Raw genomic sequence first — 26,404 nt, forward strand, 5'->3', positions numbered from 1 at the left:
GAAGAGGACTATGTTTGTGGTGCAGAATGATTGCCAAACCATGGTTGGTAAATCAGTTCTTCCTCTACAGGAGGGTCAGTGTTTTCTACTGAGGCTTCCAGGTCATCCATTGGAGCACTGAGGGCTTCCACATGGTAGACTTCAGGAGGGGGAGATGAGCTTGAAATTAACTTGAGCACCATGCGTTTGATTAGTCCAAAAACAATGCTATAAACTACAATAACTATAACTAAAATAAACAGCACTAAAAACACAGTTTTCAGAATAGATCCCAACCAGCCCGAGAGTCCCCAGCCTTTGAACAGTCCATTCAGCCAGTTGTCAGTTTCTCTGTTGATGTCTGAGAGCCGTTGTCAAGGTAGTCCATATGTGGTTTGGGCTGAGGAACTATGCAGGAGGTCACAGGTGGGATGATCACGAGTAGGACGAGAAGCAGGCTCGGTCTCATGGCGTCTCGAGGCTACATACGAACAGTGGGATCTAAACTGGTACAAAAACTTGAAACAAACATATATTATAAGCTATTCCAGATAGGAGGCTTAAATGGAATTTCCTCCAGAGAACACGGGCGGCGTTTTCTTCTCCAGGCAGCATGAGCAACCTGGGGTGCTTCTGTAGATTTCTCTGAGACCTTGGGAACATAGGGCTTTACCCATTTGGAAGGAACCCACCTTAACCCAGAGGGGGTGGACACACAGGCATATCCACGTCCCCAAGTAACTAATTTGTAAGGTCCCACCATTTTCCAAGTCTCAGGGTCCTTTACTAAAACTGGAGGTTTTTCTTTTATTAACCTATGATTGCTCCCCCCAAAGTGGCGTAGGATGGGTGGGTTCAGGCTGTCAAAAGAACAATTCAGAAAATTTATTGTGAACAGCGCCCTGGATAACCGGATGTGGGGAGGTTCCACCTTCAGAACCTGTTGTTGCTGGTCCAGGACCCTTTTAATATCACAGTGAGTTCTTTCTACAATGGCTTGACCTGTAGGGGAGTAGGGGATGCCAGTTTTGTGCTCTACTCCCCATTGCTGCAGGAAGCTCCCGAATTCCTTGGATTTGTAAGCAGGCCCATTATCAGATTTCAGCTCCTTGGGGATGCCCATGAAAGAAAAAGCCTGCAAGAGGTGCTTAATAGCATCAATAGATGATTCTCCTGTGTGGGCAGAAGCATAGACTGCTCCAGAAAAGGTATCTACACTAACATGAACATATTTCTGCCGTCCAAAAGACTGTATGTATGTTACATCTGTTTGCCACAGTTCACAACTGTTCAGTCCCCTTGGGTTTGCTCCCATACTCACTGTAGGGAGTGCATGTTGTTGGCAATTTGGGCATGTGGCCACAATCGCTTTGGCCTGTTCTCGAGTGATGTTAAACTGACGAACCAGGCCAGGTGCATTTTGGTGGAAAAGCTGGTGGCTGATTTTTGCCTGTTCAAAAACATTTGGGAGCGTGGCCATAACTGCAGGTGCAGCAAGAGCATCTGCCCTTCTGTTGCCTTCAGCGATAAACCCTGGCAAGTCAGTGTGTAACCTGACATGCATCACATAAAATGGTTGCTCTCGGTGAGTGACTAACTTTACCAGTTTTGAGAGCAATTTGAAAAGTGTGATGTTAGACACATCTTGCAGTATTGCTTGATCTGCCCTGGATACTAGTCCTGCCACATATGCAGAATCTGTAATCAGATTGAACGGTTCTGAGAACCTTTCAAAGGCCCTAACAACCGCAGCTAATTCAGCAACCTGAGGTGAACCTTCCACCTCAGCAATGTCTGTCTCCCACTGCTGGGTTTGAGGATCCTTCCAAGTCATAACGGACTTGTGGGACCTCCCAGATGCATCTGTGAAGACAGTTAGAGCCCTTTTTAAAGGTCTCCTACTTAGAGCACTTCTCAGTTTTAAGGTAAATTGAACATCTTGTTCAAACAATTTGTGAGCGGGCCGCGCTACCGAAATTTGTCCTGAGTAGGAATCCAGAGCAAACTGCAACACTTCATTTTCTTGAAACAATTGTTCCAGTATTTTCATAGTATTTTGACCTGATTTTAACTCAACTGGAATGTGAATGCACTTGAAATCACATCCTGCTAACTCCCTGATCCGGGTCCTTGCTTTTCGGATCAGTTCTGCTACCAGCTCCTGAGGCTTTGTCAGTCTCTTGGACCTTTTGTGACTGAGGAAAACCCATTCTATGATCAAGAGAGGGTCCCTCTGGTCCCGGTCCTTTTTTGGTGTGTTCTTCGCCTTAGGTGTTTGTTTTTCCTCCCACTGGAAAATAATTCCATGGAGGTGTGGCAACTTACCTAGAACGATAAATTTGAATGGCAGGTCAGGCCGGCATCGGTTGGCCTGTCTTGTGGACATTGCAATCTGAACCTTTTCTAGAGCTTTCCGCGCCTCTGGGGTAATAGACCTAGGAGCACCTGGGTCCTCTCCCCCTTTCAATAAATTGAAAAGAGGGGCAAGGTCTTCATTAGTCAGACCGAGCCATGGTCTTACCCAATTCAAAGACCCACACAACTTGTGGACATCCGCAAGGGTCTTGATCTTTGGATTGATTTCTAGTTTTTGAGGAACAATGGTCCTATTTCCAATTTCTAAGCCCAAATACTTCCAAGGTGGCATCTTTTGAATTTTCTTTTCCTGGAGCTCGAACCCTGCAACAATCAATGCATCGATCGTTAGGTCAAGCGCATGTGTGAGTAAATCATCATTGGGGGCACACACAAGGATATCATCCATATAATGATAGATGATGGCCTTCTCTGCGGCTGCACGTACTGGGGAAAGCAGGGAAGACACATACCACTGGCAGATAGCTGGAGAGACCTTTAATCCCTGAGGAAGAACGGTCCAATGGTACCTTTTCATAGGGGATTCTATATTAATAGAAGGAACTGAGAATGCAAAACGCGATGCATCGTCAGGGTGCAAGGGGATTTGGAAAAAACAATCCTTAATATCAATAACAGCTAATTTCCAATCTTGGGGAAGCATTGTTGGGGATGGCATACAAGGTTGGGGAGAACCCATATCTTCAATTACATTATTAATTTGTCGGAGGTCGCAGAGGAGCCGCCATCTCTTTTTGTCAGCTTTTTGGATGACAAACACTGGGGAGTTCCATGGGGATATGGTCTCAACAATGTGGCCCTTTTTTAGTTGCTCTTCCACTAGTTCCTGAAGCACCTTTATTTTTTGTTTACTGAGCGGCCACTGTTTCACCTGAACTGGTTTGTCTGTTTTCCACTTCAGTTTTTGGGTGGGGCACTGTTGTTCAATGACTGCTGTACAAATATGCTGTGGAGAGTCTGGAATATCAATTGTGACACCCCACTGGGCCATTAAATCTCTCCCTAACAAAGGTTCTGAATAATCCAACACAAATGGACGGATATTAGCCAATTGTCCGTTTGGTCCCTCAAATTGAATAATGCTTTTGGATTGTCTTGCCAATTGCAGACCTCCTACACCTTGAAGGTGACTGGCAACATTTTGCAAAGGCCAATGTGCTGGCCAGTCTTGTACTGGAATCACTGTGCAGTCTGCACCTGTGTCTACAAGCATCTCAATGCGTTTAGACTCCCCACCCCCACTGACATTACACCATAATTTGGGTTTGTCTTTCCCAATAACTTGGACCCGGGCGACTGTGGGCCCTTGTTTTTTGATATTTTCAGGTAAAGATGGCACAGGGATAGCTTGTGCAACAATTTGTCCCTTGGGAAGAAACAGGGGTGGGTGGAAACAATGCAGGCCAAGATCGAATTGCTCAGGATCTGATGTTGTCATTCCTGGAGCAATTTCGATCTCTTGTGGTGTGTGTTTGGTGTCCCCAATGACGATGTACTTACAACGAATCCGGTTCCAAGTACCTTTCTGTTCAGGATTTACAGACACAAAATGCCAATCAGTGTCCTCCAGATGGAGTGACTCAGTCAGCTGCAACCTGTAAGGCTCATTAACAGAAGACGTGGTTAACACAGGATCACCTAAATCATACACAGTCTTTGAAGCACCTGCTTCACTTACACAAACATTAATATTATCGCGCGCTTGATTTGTTCTGCTACCCTTATTCCCTTGGCCTGCTCTTTTTGTGTCTGTGCGCCTGGCAGGCCGGCGCTGGCTCTTCAGTTTTTTTGTTGTTGTTGACCCCCAGGGAGGGCTTGGAGTTCTCCTCTCCTGCCATTTCTAAATTCATCAAATTCCCTTTTCAGGGGGCACTGGTTACTCCAGTGCCCTAGGTTGTTACAAAGCAGGCATGGTTTTGTGGGATCAACCATTGCTGGTCTCCGCTGCTGCCCAGGGTACTTCTGTGCTGAGGGGAAAGGCGCAGGGCTGGCAACGGCGACACGCTGAGGTGGTCTTGGCAGCAGCCTTGGTCTGGTATCTTCAGCCACACTCATCAGAGGCACTTTCCTGTTACACACTAGGAGCATGTCCTTTAACGTAGGGGTAGGTTCGAGAGGAAGGCTCAGGATTGCCGCTTGACACTGATTATTTGCATTTGTAAATGCCATTTCTTCTAAAATTGCTTCCCTAGCATTCTCTTTTTTAACTTGTATTTCAATAGCTCTAGTTAACCTTTCTACAAATTTCAAAAAAGGCTCTGCTGGTAGCTGTTTAATTTTACTATAGGGCTCAAAAGGCCCCTCAGGTTGTAGGGAAAAAAATGCTTTTTCAGCTGCTTCTTTTACTTTCTCGAGAGTTTCTGCAGGAATTGCAGTAGCTTGGATTGAGGGAGAAGACCATTGGCCCTCACTACAGAGATGCTCAATGGTGATAGGGTTACCACTGTTGTCTTTGGCTGTGTTTGGATCAGCATGCAAGCCTGGGAGAGCATCATTCAGCATTTGTTTCCATGCTATTTCCCATAATTTGAATTCCGTGGAGGTCATGAGACAGGAAAAAAGCTGTTTTAAATCATGTGGAATCACTACAGTCCTACTCAATTCAGAATTTAAAAGGCCACGGAAATATGGACTGTGTGGACCATATTCTTTATGAGACTTACAGATCTCTTTAATCAACTGTCGTCCAAAAGAACTCCAATTAGCAGTTGGAGCTGCTCCCCCCTGAGCTGCAGGCTGAAAGGTAACAGGAGCCAGTGACAACATGGGACTATGCATTGAATCTGCTGTTCCCTGCTCTGTATCCCTTGAAACAGAAGCATTGAGATCAGAGCCACAGGTTTGGGGGATGGCAGTGGGTGTGTCCCCACCGTGGGAACCCGGGGAGGGGGCGGGGATGCAACGGGTACAGCGGGCGGGGACAGGGGGCCGGCAAGGGGCGGGGAAACTGTGGGAACAGGGGGCGGGGTCAGGGGGCAAGCAGGGGGCGGGGACACCTGGTGACATCACGTCAGCAGACGCCCCCTGGGAGGAGTAGAGGGGCGGAGCTGAGGGTACTGCAGGAAAGGGAGGGGGAGGGGGGAAGGTATCACGAGGAACAGAAGGAGAGGGGGATGGGGCTGGAGTTTCTCGGGATGCTTAAGAGGATTTTGGGAAGAAGAAGACCAGGTTTGGGAAGATGCCACGTGGCATCCACCATCTTGTGGACCCCCTAGGGACTGGGGGCCATTTTGGGTAACACTACTCTCTGCAAAGCTAACACATGCTGTGGGTTTCTGAGGATGGGACACAGGGGATTGGGAAAGGTTCCACGCAGCCTGGCCAGGGCCTTGTGGACAGGGCAACTCAGGCATTTCAACAGACTTTGGGCGTCGACTTCCCAATGAGTTTGATCTGTTTAAAATACTAAGTTTTGGGGAAAGAGGTTTAGGGGTTTTAGAACTAGGAGAGGGAGAAACAGGGAGAGCAGAGGTACGTCGCTTTACATTTGGCTTTTTCTCCATTTCCTTTTGTTTGAGCAATGCTGTTCGAATTTGTAAACTCCAAAACACAAATTTAGCTGAGGGGGCATTGCCAGATTGTCCTAAGGTTATCAATTCATTTCCAACTTTATCCCAGAATTGAATATTGTGGATTTCTTCAGGGGAGATTTGTGGGAAGTGGAGGAAAAGCCATCTTACAAACTGTTTCAATTTTCCTTTAGAGAACTTAACATTACCACTGTCCAAAATGCTTACAATATTATAATACACTCCTTTTTGTACAATGCTGAGTTTCAAACCCATGTTAGATGTAAAAAGCAAAGTACTAAATCCTGCCTGACCAAAAACAAAGCCAAAATCAGCTACCAATTTCAAAAAAAAAAACACAGATGGAAAGGGATAACGAGCCGACAAAAGCTTCACAATGCAGCTGTATATACTGCTTTTAAAATTCCCGGGCAGCAGCAGCAGGGCACGCCCTGCCGAGCTGAGGCAGAAACAAAGCCTCCCCCGCCGTGGAATGCACCCCCCCACGGAGCAGAGAGAGCAGCTACGCCACGTGGCAAGCCGAAACCGGGCCCCCCCTGCGCCGCGTGTGCAGAGAACCCCCCTTCCTCCACAGAGAGAGAGAAAGAGAGTCCCCCGCGGCAAGAGAGCCGAGAACCCCCCCTCCCCCGCACAGAGAGAGAGAGAAAGATCTCCCGACCACGTGGAGAGAGCCGAGCCTGCAGAGCCGGGAGGGAAGGGCAGAGAGCTCCCGCGCGAATTCCAAAAGACAGCAAAACACGCGGCAGAAAGCTAATAGCTAGAAATCAATGAATTCCAGTCTGTGGGGCTGCGCAGCCAAAAATACAAATGCAAAAAGGAACAGAACTCACGGCAGAGTCTGTTTTTGAGCTCCTGCCCTACCGAGAGCAGAGATACTCACCCGAAATGGAAGCTGTAGCTGGCTGGGTACAGGCAGGTCTCTTCACCGGAACAGGACCTCTCTGTGGGCGAGAGGCTCCCCTGTCCTCCCTCTGGAAAATCTGCTCACCAGAAAGGAGCTGGGCTTTCCAGAGGCGCCGAACAGTCCACGAAACTTCTTCTGGGAATATTCCCTAAGTCTCTAGCCGAGGGCGTTGCAACCAAAGCCCCTTTCAGCTGGATGCACGGCTGCCAGAAGCTTCTCCAAGGTACTGCAGGTCTGTCTCGGGCTGCAGAGTCGCTTTGCCCACCTCAGGGACGCCAATTATCGGAAAAAAAGGCTCCCAATATTACCAGTTAGATTGTGCCTGGGCCAGTCTGACCCTCGCTGCTGAGCCAAAGGCAGCAACTGCGGTGTGTCACCCCAGAGATACCTTAGCTTGCTGGTGGTTGCAGCTGGGCACTGAACAAGTCCAGGCTTGTTAGGACCCCGTTTACCTCAAGAGGATAGCTTCAGGCGATGGTGAAGAGAAAAGGAGATGGATTCTGCTGGAGGGTTTAATGTCCAGAGGTTTATTCCGTGGTTACAGAAGTCTGAACGTGAGCAACTGCTCCAACAGAAAAATGACCGCATGGTCTGATCACCTTTTTAAGCTCAGGGACAGGGGGAGGGGAGGTACAGGTGAGCCACCAACCTGAGGGGCAGGGTCTCAGGGGAAGATGACACCCAGACAGGCCAATGACCTCTGGGCATAGGGGCATCCTTTAAACTTGACCAACCACACGACGCCTTGCTGGAACGTTTAGCCTGATTGACAGGACTCACTCAGCATGAGGGCAAGGGGGAAGGGATAGACGTATAGGCACACCTGGGAAAGTGACCTGGAAGGCCAAAATGGGACATCACAGCACACCACAACAGTGCTGAGAAGTGCCTGGGGCAGAATCACTGCCAGCCCTTGGCACAGGAACCTCTGGCTGCAGGACAGTGCAGCTGCAGCTCCTGGAGTGATTTCTAAAAGCTGGAACATCCCAACATCCCTACAGACGCTGTGAGTACATTCTCTGATTGTCTCTTGTGCAGAGCAGCCAGGGGTGCCCGGGGCTGTCCTGCAGAGCAGGTTCCTGCAGCCCAGGGCGCTGGGCTGGGGCTGGGACTCTGCTGCCTGCCAGGGACAGCTCTCAGCCAGCCCTGGCAGCTGCTCCCAGTACTGGGGGACAAGGTCTGGGTTGGGGAAGACAGCCGGTAAGGCTTGGAAGTGTTGTCCTTGTGTGGAGAGGATGCTGCATTGTTCAGGACTGCTCCCAGCATGGCATTTAACTGCACAATATTTCTAAGTTCATTATGCAGGGAGCACAACAAGGCCAGGGGCTTCATAAAAAGGAAAATCATGCTTTTTTAGCTTACTGCTCTAGGTTGCCTGAATGGGAAATTCCACATAGATATTCATTTTCCAATTCAGGTGGAGCAAAAAAAAAAAAAAATTTCTCTTAAACCTAAATAAACCAGGCTGTGACACGAATCACCACAGGACCTCTTGGAGGCAGCATCAGTGTCACATTTCCAGCCTCCTCAGGGTTGCTCTGACTTTACCATCACAGCTTGAAGAGCCAGAGCTGCCCCTGGGCAGTGCCAGGGCTGGGAGGGGTCTGCAAGGCAGAGCTGAGCCCACAGGGCTGGGCTGGGCTCTGGCAGCACTGGCAGGGCCCAGCCCTGGGCACAGGGAAGCAGCTGCTGGCAGGGACAGCTCCAGGCAGCAGAGCCCTGGGCAGGCAGGGGAAAAGTGCCCCCAAGCTGTACTGGCATGTTTAAAGTCCTCTCCAAACACAACTATTCCATGATTACTTTTTTTACAGATCCCCTAGCTAAGGCAACACAAATGTCCAACAGCAGCTCCATCAGGCACTTCCTCCTGCTGGCATTGGCAGACACGCGGCAGCTGCAGCTCCTGCACTTCTGCCTCTTGCTGGGCATCTCCCTGGCTGCCCTCCTGGGCAACGGCCTCATCATCAGCGCCGTAGCCTGCGGCCACCACCTGCACACGCCCATGTTCTTCTTCTTGCTCAACCTGGCCCTCAGCGACCTGGGCTCCATCTGCACCACTGTCCCCAAAGCCATGCACAATTCCCTCTGGGACACCAGGGACATCTCCTACACTGGATGTGCTGCACAAGTCTTCTTTTTTGTTTTCTGCGCGACTACAGAGTTTTTCCTCCTGACCATCATGTGCTACGACCGCTACGTGTCCATCTGCAAACCCCTGCACTATGGGACCCTCCTGGGCAGCAGAGCTTGTGCCCACATGGCAGCAGCTGCCTGGGCCAGTGGCTTTCTCTATTCACTGCTGCACACAGCCAATACATTTTCCCTGCCCCTGTGCCATGGCAATGTCTTGGGCCAGTTCTTCTGTGAAATCCCACAGATCCTCAAGCTCTCCTGCTCAAATTCCTACCTCAGGGAACATGGGCTAATTGCTGTTAGTGCCTGTTTGCTATTTGTTTGTTTTCTTTTTGTCATTTTCTCCTATGTGCAGATCTTCAGGGCTGTGCTGAGGATCCCCTCTGAGCAGGGACAGCACAAAGCCTTTTCCACCTGCCTCCCTCACCTGGCCGTGGTCTCCTTGTTTATCAGCACTGGCACATTTTCACACCTGAAACCCCCCTCCATCTCCTCCCCATCCCTAGATCTGGTCCTGTCAATTCTGTACTCGGTGGTGCCTCCAGCCCTGAACCCCCTCATCTACAGCCTGAGGAACCAGGAGCTCAAGGCTGCAGTGTGGAGAGTGATGACTGGATGGTTTCAGAAGCATTAAACTGCTGGCCAGGGTTTGCAAATCACATACAATAAAAGTAATTTTTCATACTTCTTTTTGATTTCATCTTTGAAGGTCTTGTTTTTGGTTTAACTTTTTTCATAATGTCCATAAAAAAATATCATTGTTTGTGCCATTTCTCATTGTGTTTCTCTCCACCTTCCCTGTGGCCACAGACTGTGTCAATGAGGAGCTGTGCTCTTGGTGGCTTTAAAGGAACAAAAGCATCTCCCAGCAGAGTTTTAAAGCATCTCCCAGCGGAGTTTTCTGCAGAGATGTCCTTTTGTTGCCTTCTCTGGAGCTGCAGCAGCAATGTCTGTGTGTAGAGCTGGGGGCAGATCAGTGCTGGCACAGCAGCTGTGCCCAGCAGCAGCAGCACTTGGTGTTGCCAGTGCTGCTGCCGTGGCCCTGCCCTGCTGCCCTGGTGGCCCTGGTGTTGCTGTAGGGCCTGAGTGCTCTCGGGGCCGGGCACAGCCCTGGAGGTGGCAGTGCCGGGGCTGCAGCAGGGACAGGCCAGGTAATATAAATCAGCTTTGGTAATGCTTTTGGGTTTGGTTGTGGATTTGTTCTTTTTTACCCCATGTTTCAGTTTTTTAATATTGTCCACAAAAATAAGCCATTGGTTTGGCCTTTTCTCATTTTGTTTCTCTCAATCTTCCCTGTGGCCACAGAATGTGTCTGTGAGGGGCTTTTGGTGACTTTAAAAGAACTAAAGGATCTCCCAGCAAAGTTTTTTCCAGAGATCCCCTTGTGTTCCCTTCTCTGAAGCTGCAGCAGCAATGTCCATGTGCAGAGCTGCAGGGCAGATCAGTGCTGGCACACTAGAAGCTCTTCTCCTGCTGGCCACACCATTCCGGATCCAGGCCAGGAGCCATTGGCCTCCTTGTCCACCTGGGCACACTGCTACCTCATGTCCAGCCTGCTGTGCTTCAGTCCCTGCAGGTCCCTTTCTGCATGGCCTCTGTCCAGCCACTCTGTCCCCAGCCTGTAGTGCTGCAGGGGTTGTTGTGGCCAAAGTGCAGGACCATGGACTTGGACTTGTTAAACCTTGTTGGATTTGGGCCCTGGATCCAGCCTGCCCAGGGCCCTGTGCAGGGCCCTCCTACCCTCTAGCAGATCAACACTCCCAGCCAACTTGGTGTCACCATGGTTCCATGAGGCCCCAGAGTGTCCCAATTGTCTCCATGATTGCATGAGGCCTCCCAGTGTCACAATGTCCCTTTGGTTCCATGGGACCCCTGGGTGTCACAAAGTCCCTGGGATCCTTGGGCCCTGCAGTGTCACAATGGCCCCTTGGTGCCCCAAGGCCCTGCAGTGTCACAGTGAATCCTTGATTCCGTGAGGTCTGGCAGTGCAGCAATGCTCTCCTTGGTTCCACAGGGTCACAATGGCCTCTTGGTCCCAAGGGCCACCATGGTGTCAAACATGTTTTCTTCATTCCAGGAGTCCCTGAGGAGCAGCACTGGCCCTTTGGTTCCATGGGGCCCTTCAGTGTCACAATGGCCCCATCATGACACCAGGTCCTGCTCTGTCACAATGCTCTGCATGGTCCCACAAGGCCCTGCAGGGTCACAGTGGCTTCTGTGGTTCCATGAGGCCTCAGATTACCACAATGAATTCCTTGGTGATGCAGTGTCACAATGCAGCCCTGGTGACACAAGATCCGACAGTGTCACCAGGGAGCCTTGGTTCCATGGGGCACCACAGTGTCACAATTGTTCCCTTAGTTCCCAGAGTCCTTGCAATGGAGCAATGGCCCCTTGATTCCACTGTCCCCAGGCTCTCCCAAGGGTCTCCTTGGTTCTGCAGTGGCACAATGGCCCCTTGGTTCCACAAGGCCCTGCAGTGTCACAGTAGCCTCTGTGGTTCCAGCAGGACCCAGACTGTCCCAATGGACTCCTTGCTTCCATTCAGCCCCACAGTGTCACAATGGCCCCTTGGCTCTGTTCTGCCATGTTGTACACAGTGTCACCATGGTCCTCTTAGTGCCACCAGGCCCTGGAGTATCACAATGGCCCCTTGCTTCTCCAGGGCCCTGCGGTATCACAATCATCAGAGAATCAACTGGGCTGGAAAAGACCTTGGAGAGCATCAAGTCCAACCTGGAATCCAACACCACCTTGTCACCACGCCATGGCACTGAATACCACATCCAGTCTTTCCTTAAACACCTCCAGGGATGGTGACTCACCTGTTCCTGATCCATAGCATTCCCAGGGTTTGGATGAGGGAAATGGTAGGTGACTGTTGGGGACAAAGTGTTATTGATCATCAGCTTTAAACTCTTTATTTTAATATTTATTCAGACTGCATTAGAAGGTGCTGGGGGTCAATATCAATTGGACATTGCTGATATCAGTCTATAAACTGGAAAAGAATACTTAACAGGATAAATCAATTCTCTCGTCATTGTTTTCAATACAGTATATTCACTTTTGAATACACTTCAGAAATGTGTCTCATTATCCATGAAATAATTGAAAACCTGAGTATTCCCTGTGGCTTTTCTTGTTCAGGTTTTTTGAACAAATGTTTATGAGCCTTTTCCCATGAATTCCTTAACTGAAGAGCTCAAGAAAGAACAGGCCTCTGCAGTAGGAAAATTCATCATCAAACTCCAAGTGGCTGAGAGTCCATCCCCGTGAGAGCAGCAATGAACAGAAATGGGCACAGCTTTGTGGCTGCCCCAGCTTTGGCATGGGCCCTGGGCCTGGAGCAGGAGCAGCTCTTGAGGGCCCCAAGACCATGGCTCTTGTGCTGCCCTGGGCAGATGGGACGGTAGCAGGGGCTGCAGAGCTCTCAGCACCTCAGCCCGAGAGCAGCAGGGCAGCCAGGGAGCCTCCTTTGGCCTTGGCCAAGCACCTTCCCCCATGGCTGGGGCTGAGTCCTGTGGCAGCTGCAGCTCTGCTGTGCCCTCGTCAGGGGCAGAGGCTGTGGGGCCAGTGGCCAGAACAGCCTGGCCTGAGCAGAGCTGTGGGGCCAGAGCCGGCTGGGCTGGGCTGGGGAGAGGCCCTTGGTGCTGCCCAGAGCTCAGGGCAGCTGGCAGGGCTTGCAGGGAGCTGGGCAGGGCTCAGAGAGCCTGGCTCAGAAATCATCGGTGTCCATCTCAGCCTGGCTGAGCGTGCAGGGGCCGGACTCAGGCCAGGCCTTGTGGGGCAGGACCAGCATCTGTGCAAGGCATTGCAAACAGGCAAGTGGCCGAGAGAGGAGGCTGCTGTGTGCCCTTGGTGGCATGGACAGAGCAGGGAGGGGGCCCAGGACATTTGTCAGTGCCAGCCTCTGTGCCCAGCCCTTAGCAGCCCTGGCTGCTGAGCCCAGTTTTGGCCTGGGCTGAGTTTGGCTGTGGCCCAGCTCCCTCCTCCTGCAGGGCTCAGGGCCTGTTCCCGGCCATGGCAGCCCTGGCTGCCTCTCTGCTGGCCCAGAGGCCGGCAGAGCCCAGGGCAGGGCTGTCTGTGCAGCCCCACAGGTGTCCCGGCCTCTGCAGGAGCTGGCAGAGGCTGCCCAGAAGGGAGGCCATGGGGCACAGAGCCCCAAGGCTTCTGTGGGCACCACGGCACAAGGGCAGTTCCCAGCCGCAATGCTCCTGGCCTGGGCTGGGCCTGCACAGGGGCTGGGCCACCATGGCTGGGCCAGCACAGGGCCACAAAGGGGCCACGCAGCTGCTGCCAGGGCTGACAGCAAGGCCAGGCACACACAAGCAATTGCTGAGCATGGCCTGCACTGGCCTGGCCTGACTGTGACAAAGGCAGAGCTCAGCTGCCCTTGGGGGCTGCAGCAACAGTCCAGAGCCCAAAGAGCCTCCATGGCTGTGCTGTGGACAAAGACTGCAGGAGGGAAATGCAGGGCTGCTGTGGGATGGGGAGGGCATTGAATTCCAGCACACACCTCAGCTCTCTGATGATCCCAGCACCATGCTGAGCCCTGTTCCAGACTGGAGTAGAGCAGATGTTGATGGGACAGGAGGCCTGCGGGGCTGCCAGGGACCTGCAGCTTGCAAGGTGCTCTGCTGTCCCTCAGTTGCTCTCGGAGAGATCCAGTCCCAGCTGGGCACCTCAGGGCATAAGTGGCACTGCCTGTTCGTGGGCCCATAGCTGATACCTGCCTGGAAAGGGGCACAGGTTTTAACACTAGTTGGTTTCATAATATACATGCACATTTTTATTATCTGGGTCATTTGAGTATTTTAAGGAATGGCAAAGTTTTCCCGCCAGGAACAGGAATTTCCTGGATCTACTGGATCCTTTTAGTGATGAGAGGAGAAGAAATACTGATCTTCCCCTGACCTTTGCCATCAACATTCAGTCTAATATTTCATGTGCCCCTTCCTTCAGATGTTTCCAGGCCTCCTGGGTCAGTGGTCATGTCAAAGGACATCTCTTCATTCGACCAGCTGGATCTATTTCCCTTCCATTTCTCCCAGATCTCCTCATCCATATGCTTTCTGGTCGTTCAAGTGCCTCTCAACTGACTGGCTTCATGCTTTGAACTGCCGGACGATCCTCAATATTTCTGAAATTGAAATATATAGCACATTACTCAACACCGTAATTATATTTATATCTATCCTAGAAGTAGGTTTTCTTTTGTCTCTGTCTAAAACTCTTCCTGTATGGAGGTCCTTGGGGGATGGTGGACATGTCAGATGCTGCTGGGATATCACAGAGAGCTGAGGGAAGATCTGTGATGGTTATTTAACTGTTCAAATGTTCAACTTGTGTTTGTTGGCAAGAAACCTTTCTGTGCCTGTGAGTGTCTCCAGTCCCTGAGCCCAAAGGACACAAACCCGATGAGTTGTGGTTCCCACTGCAGGGGCTGCACTTGGACCTTGGCTCTACACAGGAAAGCCCTTCATCCCCTTTCTCTCTTTTCCTCCCTCTGGGCATGCAGAGAGCTCCTGACTTCAGTGTGTGACTCATGTGTGCAAAGAGCAAATCTGGGCAGAATTGGGGCAGGGAGGGTTTGGGGGGACCTTGGGATCTGTGCTGGACACAGAAGGTGTTTTCCATTGCTCTCAGGCTGTCTGCTGTAGAAAGTGGATTTATTATCCAGCAGAGGAATGACTTTTGCATTTGATGGAGCTGTGCCTTCCCTTTTCTTTGCTGACTGACAAGAAATGAACATCCCTTAGTGTCTCAGGCAGCTCCTTCTCCAAGGAAAGCAGGTGGCAGTTGGAGCCAAGGAACTGACAGCTGCAGGTGCAGCCTGGGATGGAGGGAGCTCAGATTTGCACAAGGCTTCTCTGAGTGCCAGGGCTTGGATGGGGGAAATGGTGGGGTGGGGGTAGGGACAGAGTCAGATTGATTGTCAGCCATGAAAGGTCTTGATGTTCATATCAATTCAAACTGAATGAGGAGGTACTCGGATTCAATGTCAATTGGAGATTGCACATGTCAATGAATTAACAGGAAAACAAAACTAAACAGGACCTACTGAACAAATTACTTTGAAACTGAAATCAAATTATTCCCAGAGGCTTGGCTTGTTAAGGTGTTCTGAATGTTAATGAGCCCTGGACCACTGAATTCCTGCACTGAAGGCTGAAGGCTGAACAAGCCTCTGGAGCAGGAAAATTCAGGAGGAGCCTCCAAGTTGCTGAGGATGTCAGCAGCCCCCACTGAGGCCATCCCTGCCCAGAGACCGTGGGGGAATGGGCAGACAAGGAGAACATCCCTGGGGCACCAGTGGCTCCAGCTGGGAAATAGAGTGTGGAATGTGGCTGGGAAAGCCCTGCCTGGACTGTGCCGAGCAGGACAGACAAGCCCTGAACCCCATTCCCCAAAAAAATCTCTCAATGGGACATTTAAAAGGAATTACAGCTGTTTGTGGCCTCTGAATTGGATGCACTGGAGAAACACCAGAACAGTTTCTTAGGAGATCAAAATCTAAACAGCCTTTTCTGGAAATTTAAAAAAAAACTCAGAGAATCTTTGTCATAAGGTTTATTATGGCTTCGTCATGGTTTTGGTTTGTTAATTTAAGATTTTTCTAATCTTGAGATTTCTTAATTAATGGATTGATGAGTGTGGTTGGTTTTAGTGTCAGTTTGTTATTTATGTATTTATTTTGTTGTGAGATAGGATTAGGAGAAAGGTAAACTACGCCTAACATTTTAAAAGGGTAAAAAGAAATTTTTATTAAAAGTAAATTCAAAAAGAAAAAAGTATTAAAAATTAAAATAAACCCTTTAGAACACTTTTTTTTTTCTTTATAACTTTTTCTTTTTACTGCCAATGCAAAGTAAACTTAAAATTTCTAGTTGGTTTACTATTTCTAGAATAGTCTTTTTTTTAGTTTATTTTGGGAGAGAAGTTTTTCTTGTAAATGTTATGGAGATTTTTTTACCGGAAGAATTTTTTTTTTTTTTTTTATTCTTAATTCTGACATGGGTAACAGTTGTCTGGGGAACTGTTATTGTGAAGTTGTATTTCTTGCTACAAGCTTTTTTACAGCTTGTAGATGGGCCATGTTGACTTATGGGGTATTTTTTTAAAGATGAGTACTTTAAGTGTAAAAGTTTTTATTTTTTACTTTTTAAATTATTTTTATCTCTGGGAATAGAGATCTTTTCTTGGGGATACTGGACTACTTTTTCTTTTTACCCCTGTTTGAATGTATTATTAAATTACAGTTATTTTAACATTTGTTTAATTTTAACATGCAGGTTTCTGTTTGATATTAAATATTTTTGAATAGTTTTTTGTACTACTAAAGAAAAGAGTTTTTTCTTTATAGTTTATAAAAGGATTTTAGTTTTAAGGTTATAGTATTTTTTTCTTCTTTATATTTGGAATTTAATTTCTTCATTACTGACTTAGATGGTTTTTTATTGTTTTTTTTTTTAATATGCATGTATTTTGTTGGGTTTTTTCTTCTTTTACTTGAGGGAGGATTGAAGTATTGAAAGGACTAGCACCTGACTTGCCAGTAAATTGTGGTGGAAGTTGTGGTTGGGTTGTGTTAGGATTGGTTTTATGGTTCGTTAGGGGGGTTTTTTGTCTTTAATTTTAGGTTGTTTGGTTGTAGGGTTATTTTCTATAGACTGTAGGTTTTAGGGGTTTTTGGTTTGAGTTGTGTTGGGGGGGAGAGGACTTGATGGTAAGATTTTAATAGCTGTGGCTGCTTTGTTCTGGTTGGGGTTTTGTAGCCTTGTTTGTTTTCCTGTTTGGTAGTTGTTGGGGTTTGGTTTGGTTAGAATGGGGCCAATGGGTGGGAGGGGACAGCCTGGGGAGGAGGGAAGGGGCTCAGCCCACGGCAGGGTTGCTTGGTTTTGTTTTGTTTTGTTTGGTTTGCTTTGCTTTGCTTTGCTTTGCTTTGTTTTGCTTTGCTCTGCTTTGCTTTGCTTTGCTTTGCTTTGCTTTGCTTTGCTTTGCTTTGCTTGAGATGGGGGCCAGGGCCAGGGCTCGCTGCTTCTTTGTTGACTGGAAAAGAAAGAGGAGGTTCCTGGGCTTTTTCATCTTTAACATTTGTGTTTCACAGAGATGTGTTCAGTATCTTAGTGGTTTAACAGATTGTCAGTTACACAAAAAGTTTTGTATTACTTTTTAAAATTTTTCTTATTTCAAACTACAACAGACATTCAATCAACAAAAAACACTTCTCAAAGCATTGACTTGGCCCATTCAGCTTCACAAACTCTAAGCCTGTTCAATTTAATGTTAATCAAAATTTGCAGGAGCACAGAAACAGAAGAAGACACAGACAGAAAGAAAGAAAGCAAAAAAGATACAGAGAAGTGCACACACACACCTACCAACTCCTGCATTCCAGCACCGCTCAGATAGAAATTCCAAGAGGAGGTTGGGTCAAGGTGTGTGCCTGCCTTGTGGTCAGCCTTAAATACCCCTTGGTCTCCCTGGGCTCTTACCCCAGATGGGACTTGGGCTCATTTAGTCCCTCAGGAGCTGGGCTGGAGCTGCAGAGGTGGCTGTGGAGCATTGCCTGTGCTGTGCCAGAGACTGGCAGCCACTGCTGGGCTGGGATGGAAGCTCTGGGGGAATTGGGGTTCCAGGGCAGGGCAGTGCTGGGGTTCCAGGGCAGGGCAAGGCTGGACCTGCTTCTTCCTCCCCCCAACATGAAATGTTTCCAGCCAACAATCTCCTCCAGTCTCTCAGAGTAAGGCAATGTTATAGTGGAAATTCCAAGTCAGTCCATGAGCATCTGGATGAGAGGTAAAATTCTTTTCCATAGGAAGGGAAACCCAGAGCCCCTGTGTTTAGAAGGCAGGTGAGAGCTTCACTGAACCAAGGCCAGCCAGACTTGTCAGTAATGGCAGATTTTTCTGGGAGCAGTCTTTGAATATAGGAAATTTTGGAGGTGGAAACACAATCTCAGCCATGGGCACCTGGAGAAGCAGGACAGTTCTTTTCCATGGGAAGGAAAGCATGGAGCTTTCCCCAGTGTTTTGGGGATAGATGGGAGGTGAACTGCATGAAGCCATTGCCAGCCAGACTTGTCCTGGCAATATTCCTATGGGAACAATCCCTGGATGTAAGGAAATTTGGAGGTGAAATCCCAGTTCCACGGGTTCCTGGAGGAGAAGGACAGCTCTTTTCAATTGGGAAGGAAAGCGTGGAGTCCCATCGTTTCAATACGAGATGAGAAGAGGCCCTTAACATGCCAAGGTCATTTGTCAGGCAGCCCCTGGGAGGCCAAACCAGCCAGACCTGTTTCATGTTCCCTTCGTTTTGTGGGGCGCCATAGTGTCACAATGGAGCCTTGGATCCATGAGGCCCCACAATGTCACAGTGGCCCCAAGGTTCCAGAAGGCCCCAAGTGTCACAGTGGTACTAATGATTCCATGGGGCCTTGCAGTGTCACAATGGTCTCCGTGGTTCCCCAGGCCCTACAATGTTATGTGATTCCTCTGTTCCATGAGCCCTGAATGTTAAAATGGACCTTTGGACCTTGGGGGTTTGCAGTGTCATGATGGTCTCCTTTGGCTCCACAGTGTCACAGGGGACCACTGAGGACCCAAGGCTCTGCAATGTCACAATGGTCCTTTGGTTCTATGCAGCCCTGCAGTGTCACAAAGGCCTCTTGGTCTCACCAGGCCCCATAGTATCACAATGGTCCTCTTGGTTCTGTGGGGACTCCCAGGGTCACAATGGTCTCCATGATTCCATGAGTCTCCTCTGTGTCACAATAGTCTCCTTGGTGCAATGGTGCCCCACAGTGTCACAATGGCCTCTTGGTTCCACGAGGCCTTGAAATGTCACAATGGACCTTTGGCTCCATGGGGTCTCACAGTGCCAAAATAGTCCCTTGGTCCCATGACACCCCAAAGTGCCATAATGGTCTCCACAGTTCCATGAGGCCCTGTGGTGTCACAATGGATCCTTGGAATAATGGGGCCTCTCAGTGCCTCAATGATCCCTACATTCCATGGAGCCACACAGTGTCGGTATGGTCGCCTTGATTCCATGAGGCGCAGAAATGCTACAGTGCTCTCCATGATTCCATGAGGCCTCATATTGCCACAATGGTCCCTTGGTCGCACAATGCCCACCGTGTCACAATGGTCCCTTGGTCTCACAAGGCCCCACAGTGTCACAATGGTCCCTTGGTCTCACAGGGCCCCACAGTGTCACATGGTCCCTTGGTTCCATGGGCCCTGTGCTACTGCATTCCCCCCTCCCCTTCTCAGGCCGCCTGCCAGCTGAGAAATGCTCCTTGGGCCTCGGCCTTGGCCAACAGCCCCTGGGCTCAGCCTCTCTGCAGCTCATCACAAACACTGTCTGCTCCAGGCACTGCTGCTGCCCAACCAGCTCCTGGTTTCTGGAGGAGCAGCCCTGGGAACTGTTTTTGTTCCCTCAGTGGCACAACATCCCTGTTCTCACATTGCCAAAGAAAGCTGTTGGTGCCAAGTGCAGCCAGGATGAACCATTGCTGGGACTGAAGCCCCTCTCTTGGGGCCCTACAAACAGCACGCCAAAAGGAGCCCTTGGAGCTCTCCTGGGCCAGCGACTCCCTCTGAGTGGGGCCTCTCCCAGCCGGGAACTCTTCCGTTTACTGCACTCATGGATCCGGAACAATGACAGAGCCTGGGCCGATCCCCCCACTCCTCCAGGCTCAACCCTTCACCCACTGGGGAGACGGCAAAGGATGCACAGGGAGCATTGCCTGCCCTCAGGGGAATTTCTCACAGGTGCCTTGCACTGACTCTTTGTGTCTGTGTGCACACAGGAGCGCCTATGCTGGGGAAATGTGGCAGAAATGCTGCTCTCTCAGGGGTTGGAGTGCCTTGGATGGGTGAGTCAGTCAGGCTTGTAGGTGAGGTTAAATCACAAAGTCTGAGCTAATTTAAATGTTTCTAAGAGTTGTCCTTTTGTGAAGTTGTTATGCTTAATATAAGTTATAAGGTAAGTTAAATAGAGTTAGATGTTATTCCTTGGACAAATTAGTAAGCCATGGGTTATAGATTAGGTCAAATAGTGTTAAGTGCTGTTCTTTTAAGGTATCAGTTAAGGCTAAGGTATGAGTTAAGTCCTATTAAGTTTGAGGTCTGTTAATCTTTTAGGCTATATTCCTTTTATCCTTGCCCTCACTGTCCTTGTGTCACACACACACACACATACACACACACAGAGGGACAGTTCTCAGTTCATTTCTGGTTTGATTGCCTGGATTTGGTTTGGTTTTGTTCTTGCTTTGTTTCCCTGGTGTGCCTGAAGTGTCCAGTCAGGAGAAGAGTGACTCTTGGCAAGGAACTTTGTGCTGCTGTCCCTTGATATTTAATCCGTTTTTTGCTTGTCCCTTGCTGCGGATTTTTTCAGTGCTCTCAAGCCCTCATTGGTAACAGGGTGAAGGAGCCCTGGCCCAGACTCTGGCCCTGGGGGACACAGGGACGCTTCCAGGGGGGCCCCTGTCCCCCTGTGCCACCCCCAGGGCCCCGGCCCCCTGTCCCTGTGTCGACCCTGGGGTCGATCTCGTGGAACATCCTCTGGGGGAGGCTGCGGCACCGGGGGCGGGGGCTGTGCACGAGCAGGGTTGGACTGCTCTGGGGGCAGCTCTGAGTGGTGCCGGGGCAGAGTGACCTCCCCAGTGACCTCACACAGCCCCTGTGATGTCACACTGACCCTGTGGTGTCACACAGCCCCTGTTATGTCACACTGCCCCTGTGATGTCAAACTGCCCCCATGATGTCACACCGTTGTATGATGGTGTAGCTCCTCAGTGACCTCACACAGCAAACTCTGTGGTGTCACAGCCCAATCTGTGACCTCACACAGCCCATTCTGTGCTGTCACACAGCCCCTTGCTGACATCCCAGCTGCTGTGTGCCTCCATGACACAGCCACAGAGGCGCCGCTGTGACACAGCCCCCTCTGGGACATCCCACCGCCCCTGCCAGTGCTGAGCCCCTGTGAGCTCTGTCTGTGCCCTGCTGGTGTCCCTGAGGGGCCCTGGCAGTGCCCCAGCCCTGCTGGGCTGTGCACAGGAGCTGCTCCTGGCCAGAGCTGTCTCTCTGCAGCGCTGCACTTGCCAGGAGCTGCCTCTGGGCCAGGAGCCCGGCCCAGCTCAGCAGCACAGACACAGCACAGGGACTTTATTGAGCCTCTGGGGCTTTGGTGCTCTTTGCGTAAGACTCAGTCCCTCTGAGTGTGCTCAAAAAATTCCTCAAGAACTCAATATAAGGTGGAAACACTAAAGTTTTTATACTTTCAGTAGATCCCTGTGAGGCACAAGACTGAATAAGTGTCCCCAGGTTCCAGGTAGAGTAGAACACTGGAGGTAGTGATGACAGGTGGGGACAAGCAAGGGAAAGGTGACTCTGATTCTGAGCAAACCTGTGCCTCTATCCCTGCAGGCTGTCGGCATCCCCCGGCTTCCCCACCTTGCTGGGCCCATCCTTTCCTACAGCTCTGCCTCCTGCCTGCCTCTGCCTGCCCACACAAAGCCTTGGGCTGCTCCAGGCTCCTTCTGGACGTGCTGCACCACAGCCCTGCCCTGGCAAGGAAATTCCTTTCTCCTCATGTCCAGTCTGGACCTCCTCACCTTCCCTTGCTTCCATTGTTTCCTTCTCATGCTTATATCCCCTATGAAGAAAAGCTCCAGCCTCTCTGAAACCACCCATCCATCCCTCCCAGACTATTCCTGTTCTGTCCTCAGTCTCCACACCACTGAGCCCACAGTTTCCAGTCTCTACCTGCTGGTTATGGGATGAGGCCTCCAAACCCCATCTTGGGAGATTTTTGGGAAAAAAAAAAAAAAGGTCTGTAAAATAGAAAAATAGTGATCAAAGATATTTTCTCCCAAATCTTGCCATGACAGAAAAGGGTCAATATCTCTAAACTGAATGAGGGTGGATTTACATTTGTTAAAATGAGGAAATATTTTACGATTATGAAAGTGGCATGAAACTGCAGGTCTTTTTCCAGAGAATTGGATTCCCCATCCCTGGAATTGTCCAAGAGCAGGAGCTTTCTGCAACCTGACCCAGTGAAAACCTCTCATCCCCAGTGACAGAATTCCTGTTTTGTGAGTTCTCTGATGTGCTAGGTGCCCTCACAGCGCTTCTGGCCAGAATGTCTGCTGAGGACAGCCAGGCTGCTGCAGGGGCAGTGACCTCACAGCCATTACCATGGCAGCCCTGTCCCCTGGGCCTGGCTCTCCCCTTTCCTCTGCCCCTGCCTTGGCTCTGCTGGCATGAAGAGTTTTGTCATTAATATCTTGTCCCCAAGGTGCTGGGGCCAATGGCTTCCCAGTCAGGCTTCTGGAGCACAAGTGGCTTTTAGGAGTCCAGCCAGGAATGAGCCCTGAGGCAGCAGTTCTGCAGTGGTGGCTGTTGGAATCCATAAGGTTAGAGGGTTTTTAGGAAATGGTTAAAAAATATAGGCCTCAGACTGAATTTTTGTTAGCAAGCAGAAAAGTTTCCCATGCAAGCAGAAAAGTTTCCCAAGCAGTAGACGTGACAAAATACAATAGGCCTTTGTAGAATTGGCTTTAGGATGGCAACAAAGTTACTTAATGTATATCTTTAGAAGGTTAGCATGAATAGAACTCTGTTCTTTGTCTCTTATGAACTAGTATTTGTTTTAGCTACGATTATGTATGTTTTATAAGATTGGATAGAATGCTTGTCAATATGTGTTTTCTGTGTCTGATTGGCTGAAACTAGACTGAGATGATTTTATGTATTTCTGTACCAGCCCTGCTGGAGGAGACATTTTTTTTGGTGTGGATCAGTGAGCTGTCATGTCTCCATTTTGTATTTTGAGACTGATGTGCTGGAAATAAAAGCAAAAATCTCTTCACTGGTCTGGTTACAATGTTATCCATATTTGGATATTTTCCCATGGCCTAGTGGGTTCCTTTTTTAAGACGAGGGTTCCTGACACAATTGGACTTATATCAACCCCGTCCTCCGCAGTGGCCACCAGGCCAGGCTGCCAAGGGAAGCTTCTGGCCACGGCCTGCAAGCAGCTGCTGCTGCCAAGGTGCCTTTGGTGCCTCAGGCTCTCCCTGGCACAGCTCACAGCACGGCACTCTGCCCTTTGTGCCCAAGCCCTTCCCTGTGCTGGGGCTGGCCTGGGGCTTCTCCTGCAGTGGGACCTGCCCTGCTCATGGCACCGGAAAGGCAGTTCCTGCTGGAGCAGGAGGCCCTGCCTGTGATCGTCTCCAACAACTCCAGCAAGGCCCTGTTGATTTCAAAATTGCTGCCTAGAGAACGATATTCTAATAATTGTTATAGCTCCTGAACTGTGGAGTAAATAACTCTGGTTAAGATCATTCTGTCTGATCAAATCAGAATCAATCAGAGCTGTATTTATATAAATTTATCTGGTATTCCGTCATTAATTCTGTGGGACAAATTTCATTAAAGTTCAATCCCACCTGTCCAATCTTTTACACCTTTGACAAATTCTGAGTCTGGGATTAGATCCAGCTGCTCCCAGTCTCCTCCCTTGGAAAGAATTTTAGAAGTCGAGGGGCCCTGCAGAGGTTTGAAGATCCATGGTGGCTGTTGGGTGTAATTTCTCCACCACATGTCTCAGCAGGAGTTTCTCCAATAAAGAAATCAAGCTTTTGCCGAAAGCTCCCGGCATAGTGGAGCCCATGACACGAACCCCTGTGAGTGTCTGGGATATCCCAGTTTTTTGGCCGCCTGGGGACTCCTGGGATGTCACCGTGGAGCCCCCGTGATGCCTATGACAGATCAGTGCCTTTGCAGCCCAAGGTCCCCTGGGATGTCACCATGGAATGGCTGTGACTGCCTCTGACCTCACGGTTCTTTGCCATCCCCAGAAACCTCTGGGAGGGCTCCATGTAGCCCCTGTCTCTGCCTGTGACATTCCAGCTCTGGAACAGCCTGGAGACTCTTGTAAAGGCCCAATGAAACCCCTCTGAGGGCCTGTGACAAATCTGATCCTTAGCAGGCAACCATCACCAACCCACTGTGGCCATAGTCAGTTTCCATGGCAACCATCACCAGCCCCCTGTTGCTATGGTCAGTCCCTCGGCAGCTCCATGGAGACCCCATGCCAGGAGTGGTTGCCATGGATACCAGCTCAGGCCTGCAGCCTGAGCCCGTTGCCATGGCAACCATTGTCAGTCCCATCCCCAGGCTCATGGGATCCCAGAACCACAGAATTGGCTGAGCTGGGAGGGACCCATCAGGACCCTCCAGTCCAACTGCTGGCCCTGCACAGGACACCCCAACAATGCCAGCCTGGGCCTGGCAGCGCTGTCCAAACGCTGCTGGAGCTCAGAAAGCCCTGGAGCTGGGACCCTTCCCTGGTTAGCCTGGGCAGGGCCCCAGCAGCCTCTGGGCAAAAACCCTTTCCTGACGTCCAACCTGAGCCTGCCCCGACTCAGCAGCAGCCGTTCCCTCCACTCCTGTCCCTGGGCACCAGAGGGAAGAGGTTCCCACAGCCCCAGCCAGGGACCTGCTCCCAAGGCTGTTGCCATGGCCACCAGGGCTGGGACCAGCTGGGATGCTCGGTTTCCACGGGCCGGGGTTCAGGAATGGGATTCCCCAATTTCCTGCTCCCGCTAAAACCGCACTGCTGTTGGAAAGCACAAAAGGCAAAGATCCCGGGCTGGGATAAGAACAATTTATTTGGAACAGCAACTGGATAAGGAAGAAAGGAACAGAAACAATATTGATAACAGAAGGGATAATTAAAACTCTTTATTTACAGGGAAAACTACAACACAGCTGCCTGGCTTTTCCCAGCAACATATTTCCCCCACCTGGAAAGGACACCCTTCTCAACAGGGAGAGAGTTCCTTTCCTGCTCCTGAAAATTACCTGAGGTGGGAGTGAATGTAATGACAAGGCCATGGCCAGACCCTCATGTTCTTCAGTTCCACACCATGTCATTGACAGAGGAAGGAATAGAGACAGGGATCTTCCCAGCATGGATCACAGGGAACATGGATCACCCAGGCTCTTCCCAACATGGTTTTCTCATGGGGGATGAAGCTGGAGCAGTGCACGAAGCTCCTCCTGCAGTTGGGGCATTTCCATCTTCCCTTACTGGTGCCTCCGTTGGTGTCTGGTCAAGTCAGAGCTGCTGGTGAACCTCTTCCCACACTGGTAGGGCCTCTCCCCAGTGTGGATGCGTAGGTGGGTGACAAGGTGGCAGTTTTGCTTGAAGCCCTTCGCGCAGTCAGGGCAGCGGAAGGGCCTCTCATCGGTGTGAATCTGCTCATGCAGGAGGAGATTTGGGCTCCTTGGAACCTCTTCCCACAAGTGGGACACTTGTAGGGCCCTCCTGGTGAGGATGCGCCAGTGCCTGATTAGGTTGGAGTTGTGCTTGAAGCCCTTCCCACACTCAGGGCAGAGGAAAGGCTTCTCCTCTGTGTGAATCTGCTGGTGCTGGAGGAGACTGGAGCTGGTCTGAAACCTCTTCTGACACTGGGGACACTCGTAGGGCCTCTCCCCAGTGTGGGTGCGTCGGTGCCTGATGAGGGCAGATGTGTAGCTGAAGCCCTTCCCACATTCCCCCCACTCATAGGCCCATTCCCCGGTGTGGATCAACTGGTGGCTGATCAGGGTGCTGCTCTGCCTGAAGCCCTTCCCACACTCCAAGCACTTACAGCGCTTCTCCCCATCATGAAGCTGCACATGAGCCACCAGCTCTGAGCCCTGGCTTGAGCTCTGTCCACCTTCCTGGCACAGGGTGGGTCTTTCCTCCTCCTCAGAGCACACTGGGCTGGGTTTGAAGCCCCTCTTCCTGTGGAATCTCTGGGGATTTTCCTCCCCGTTGGATTCCTGTGCCCTGGAGTCACTCATAACAGCCTCTTCCACAAGGATCTGCTGTGGGGATTCGTCCTCCCTGGTCTCCATCCTCATCTCCCCCTCTGGGGAAGGAAGGACAAGGAGAGGATGAGATTTGCCTCTGTGCCAGAGGGAAGAGGAAGGACATCCCCCCAGTGCATCCCCGATAGGATGGGGTTGGCAGTGATGTTGTCCTGCAGCTGGGGGCCATGCTGGGCTGGGAGGTGGAGCAGGAGAGAGGGGGAAAGGGGCAGTGACTTCCTCATTACTTGCCTGGGTATCCTGGGGCATCTTCTTCCTCGCAGCCTCCTCTTCCATCTGGTGAAGGTTTGGGGATGGGAAATCCTGTTCTGGGATGACAACAAGGGATGAGCACACTAAATTCTGTACTGGTTTGAAGGCAAACCTGGGGAGGGTCTAAACCAGAATTGCAATTCAATAACAAAATGAAGATCAAGGCAATGATACAGAAACACTTCCTTCACCTGACAGAGTCAGGATATAACCTGACACCCTGCTGGTCAGGGTGGTGGCAGCAGTCCCATTAAATGGTGGCTGCAGTCCTGTAGAAATGATGAACGTGATTCTGAAAAAGCAGTGATCCTGTAGAAGGGTCTGGTCTTCCT

The 26,404-nt window shown here is 50.3% G+C and overlaps 1 protein-coding gene across 1 annotated transcript in view; it reads left to right on the forward strand.

Moving 5' to 3' along the window:
* Positions 1–9,004: 9,004 nt before the first annotated feature.
* Positions 9,005–26,404, forward strand: part of LOC134433371 (olfactory receptor 14J1-like) — a gene marked incomplete at its 5' end in the record, with an annotated part of 157,203 nt that continues 139,803 nt past the window's right edge. Inside the window, one exon of the mRNA XM_063182226.1 lies at positions 9,005–9,466. Within this exon, the coding sequence (XP_063038296.1) occupies positions 9,005–9,466 (462 nt within the window). The remainder of the gene's footprint in view (positions 9,467–26,404) is intronic.

The sequence above is a fragment of the Melospiza melodia genome, unplaced genomic scaffold (assembly GCF_035770615.1).
Source record: "Melospiza melodia melodia isolate bMelMel2 unplaced genomic scaffold, bMelMel2.pri scaffold_18, whole genome shotgun sequence".
In the NCBI taxonomy this organism is placed as follows: domain Eukaryota; kingdom Metazoa; phylum Chordata; class Aves; order Passeriformes; family Passerellidae; genus Melospiza; species Melospiza melodia.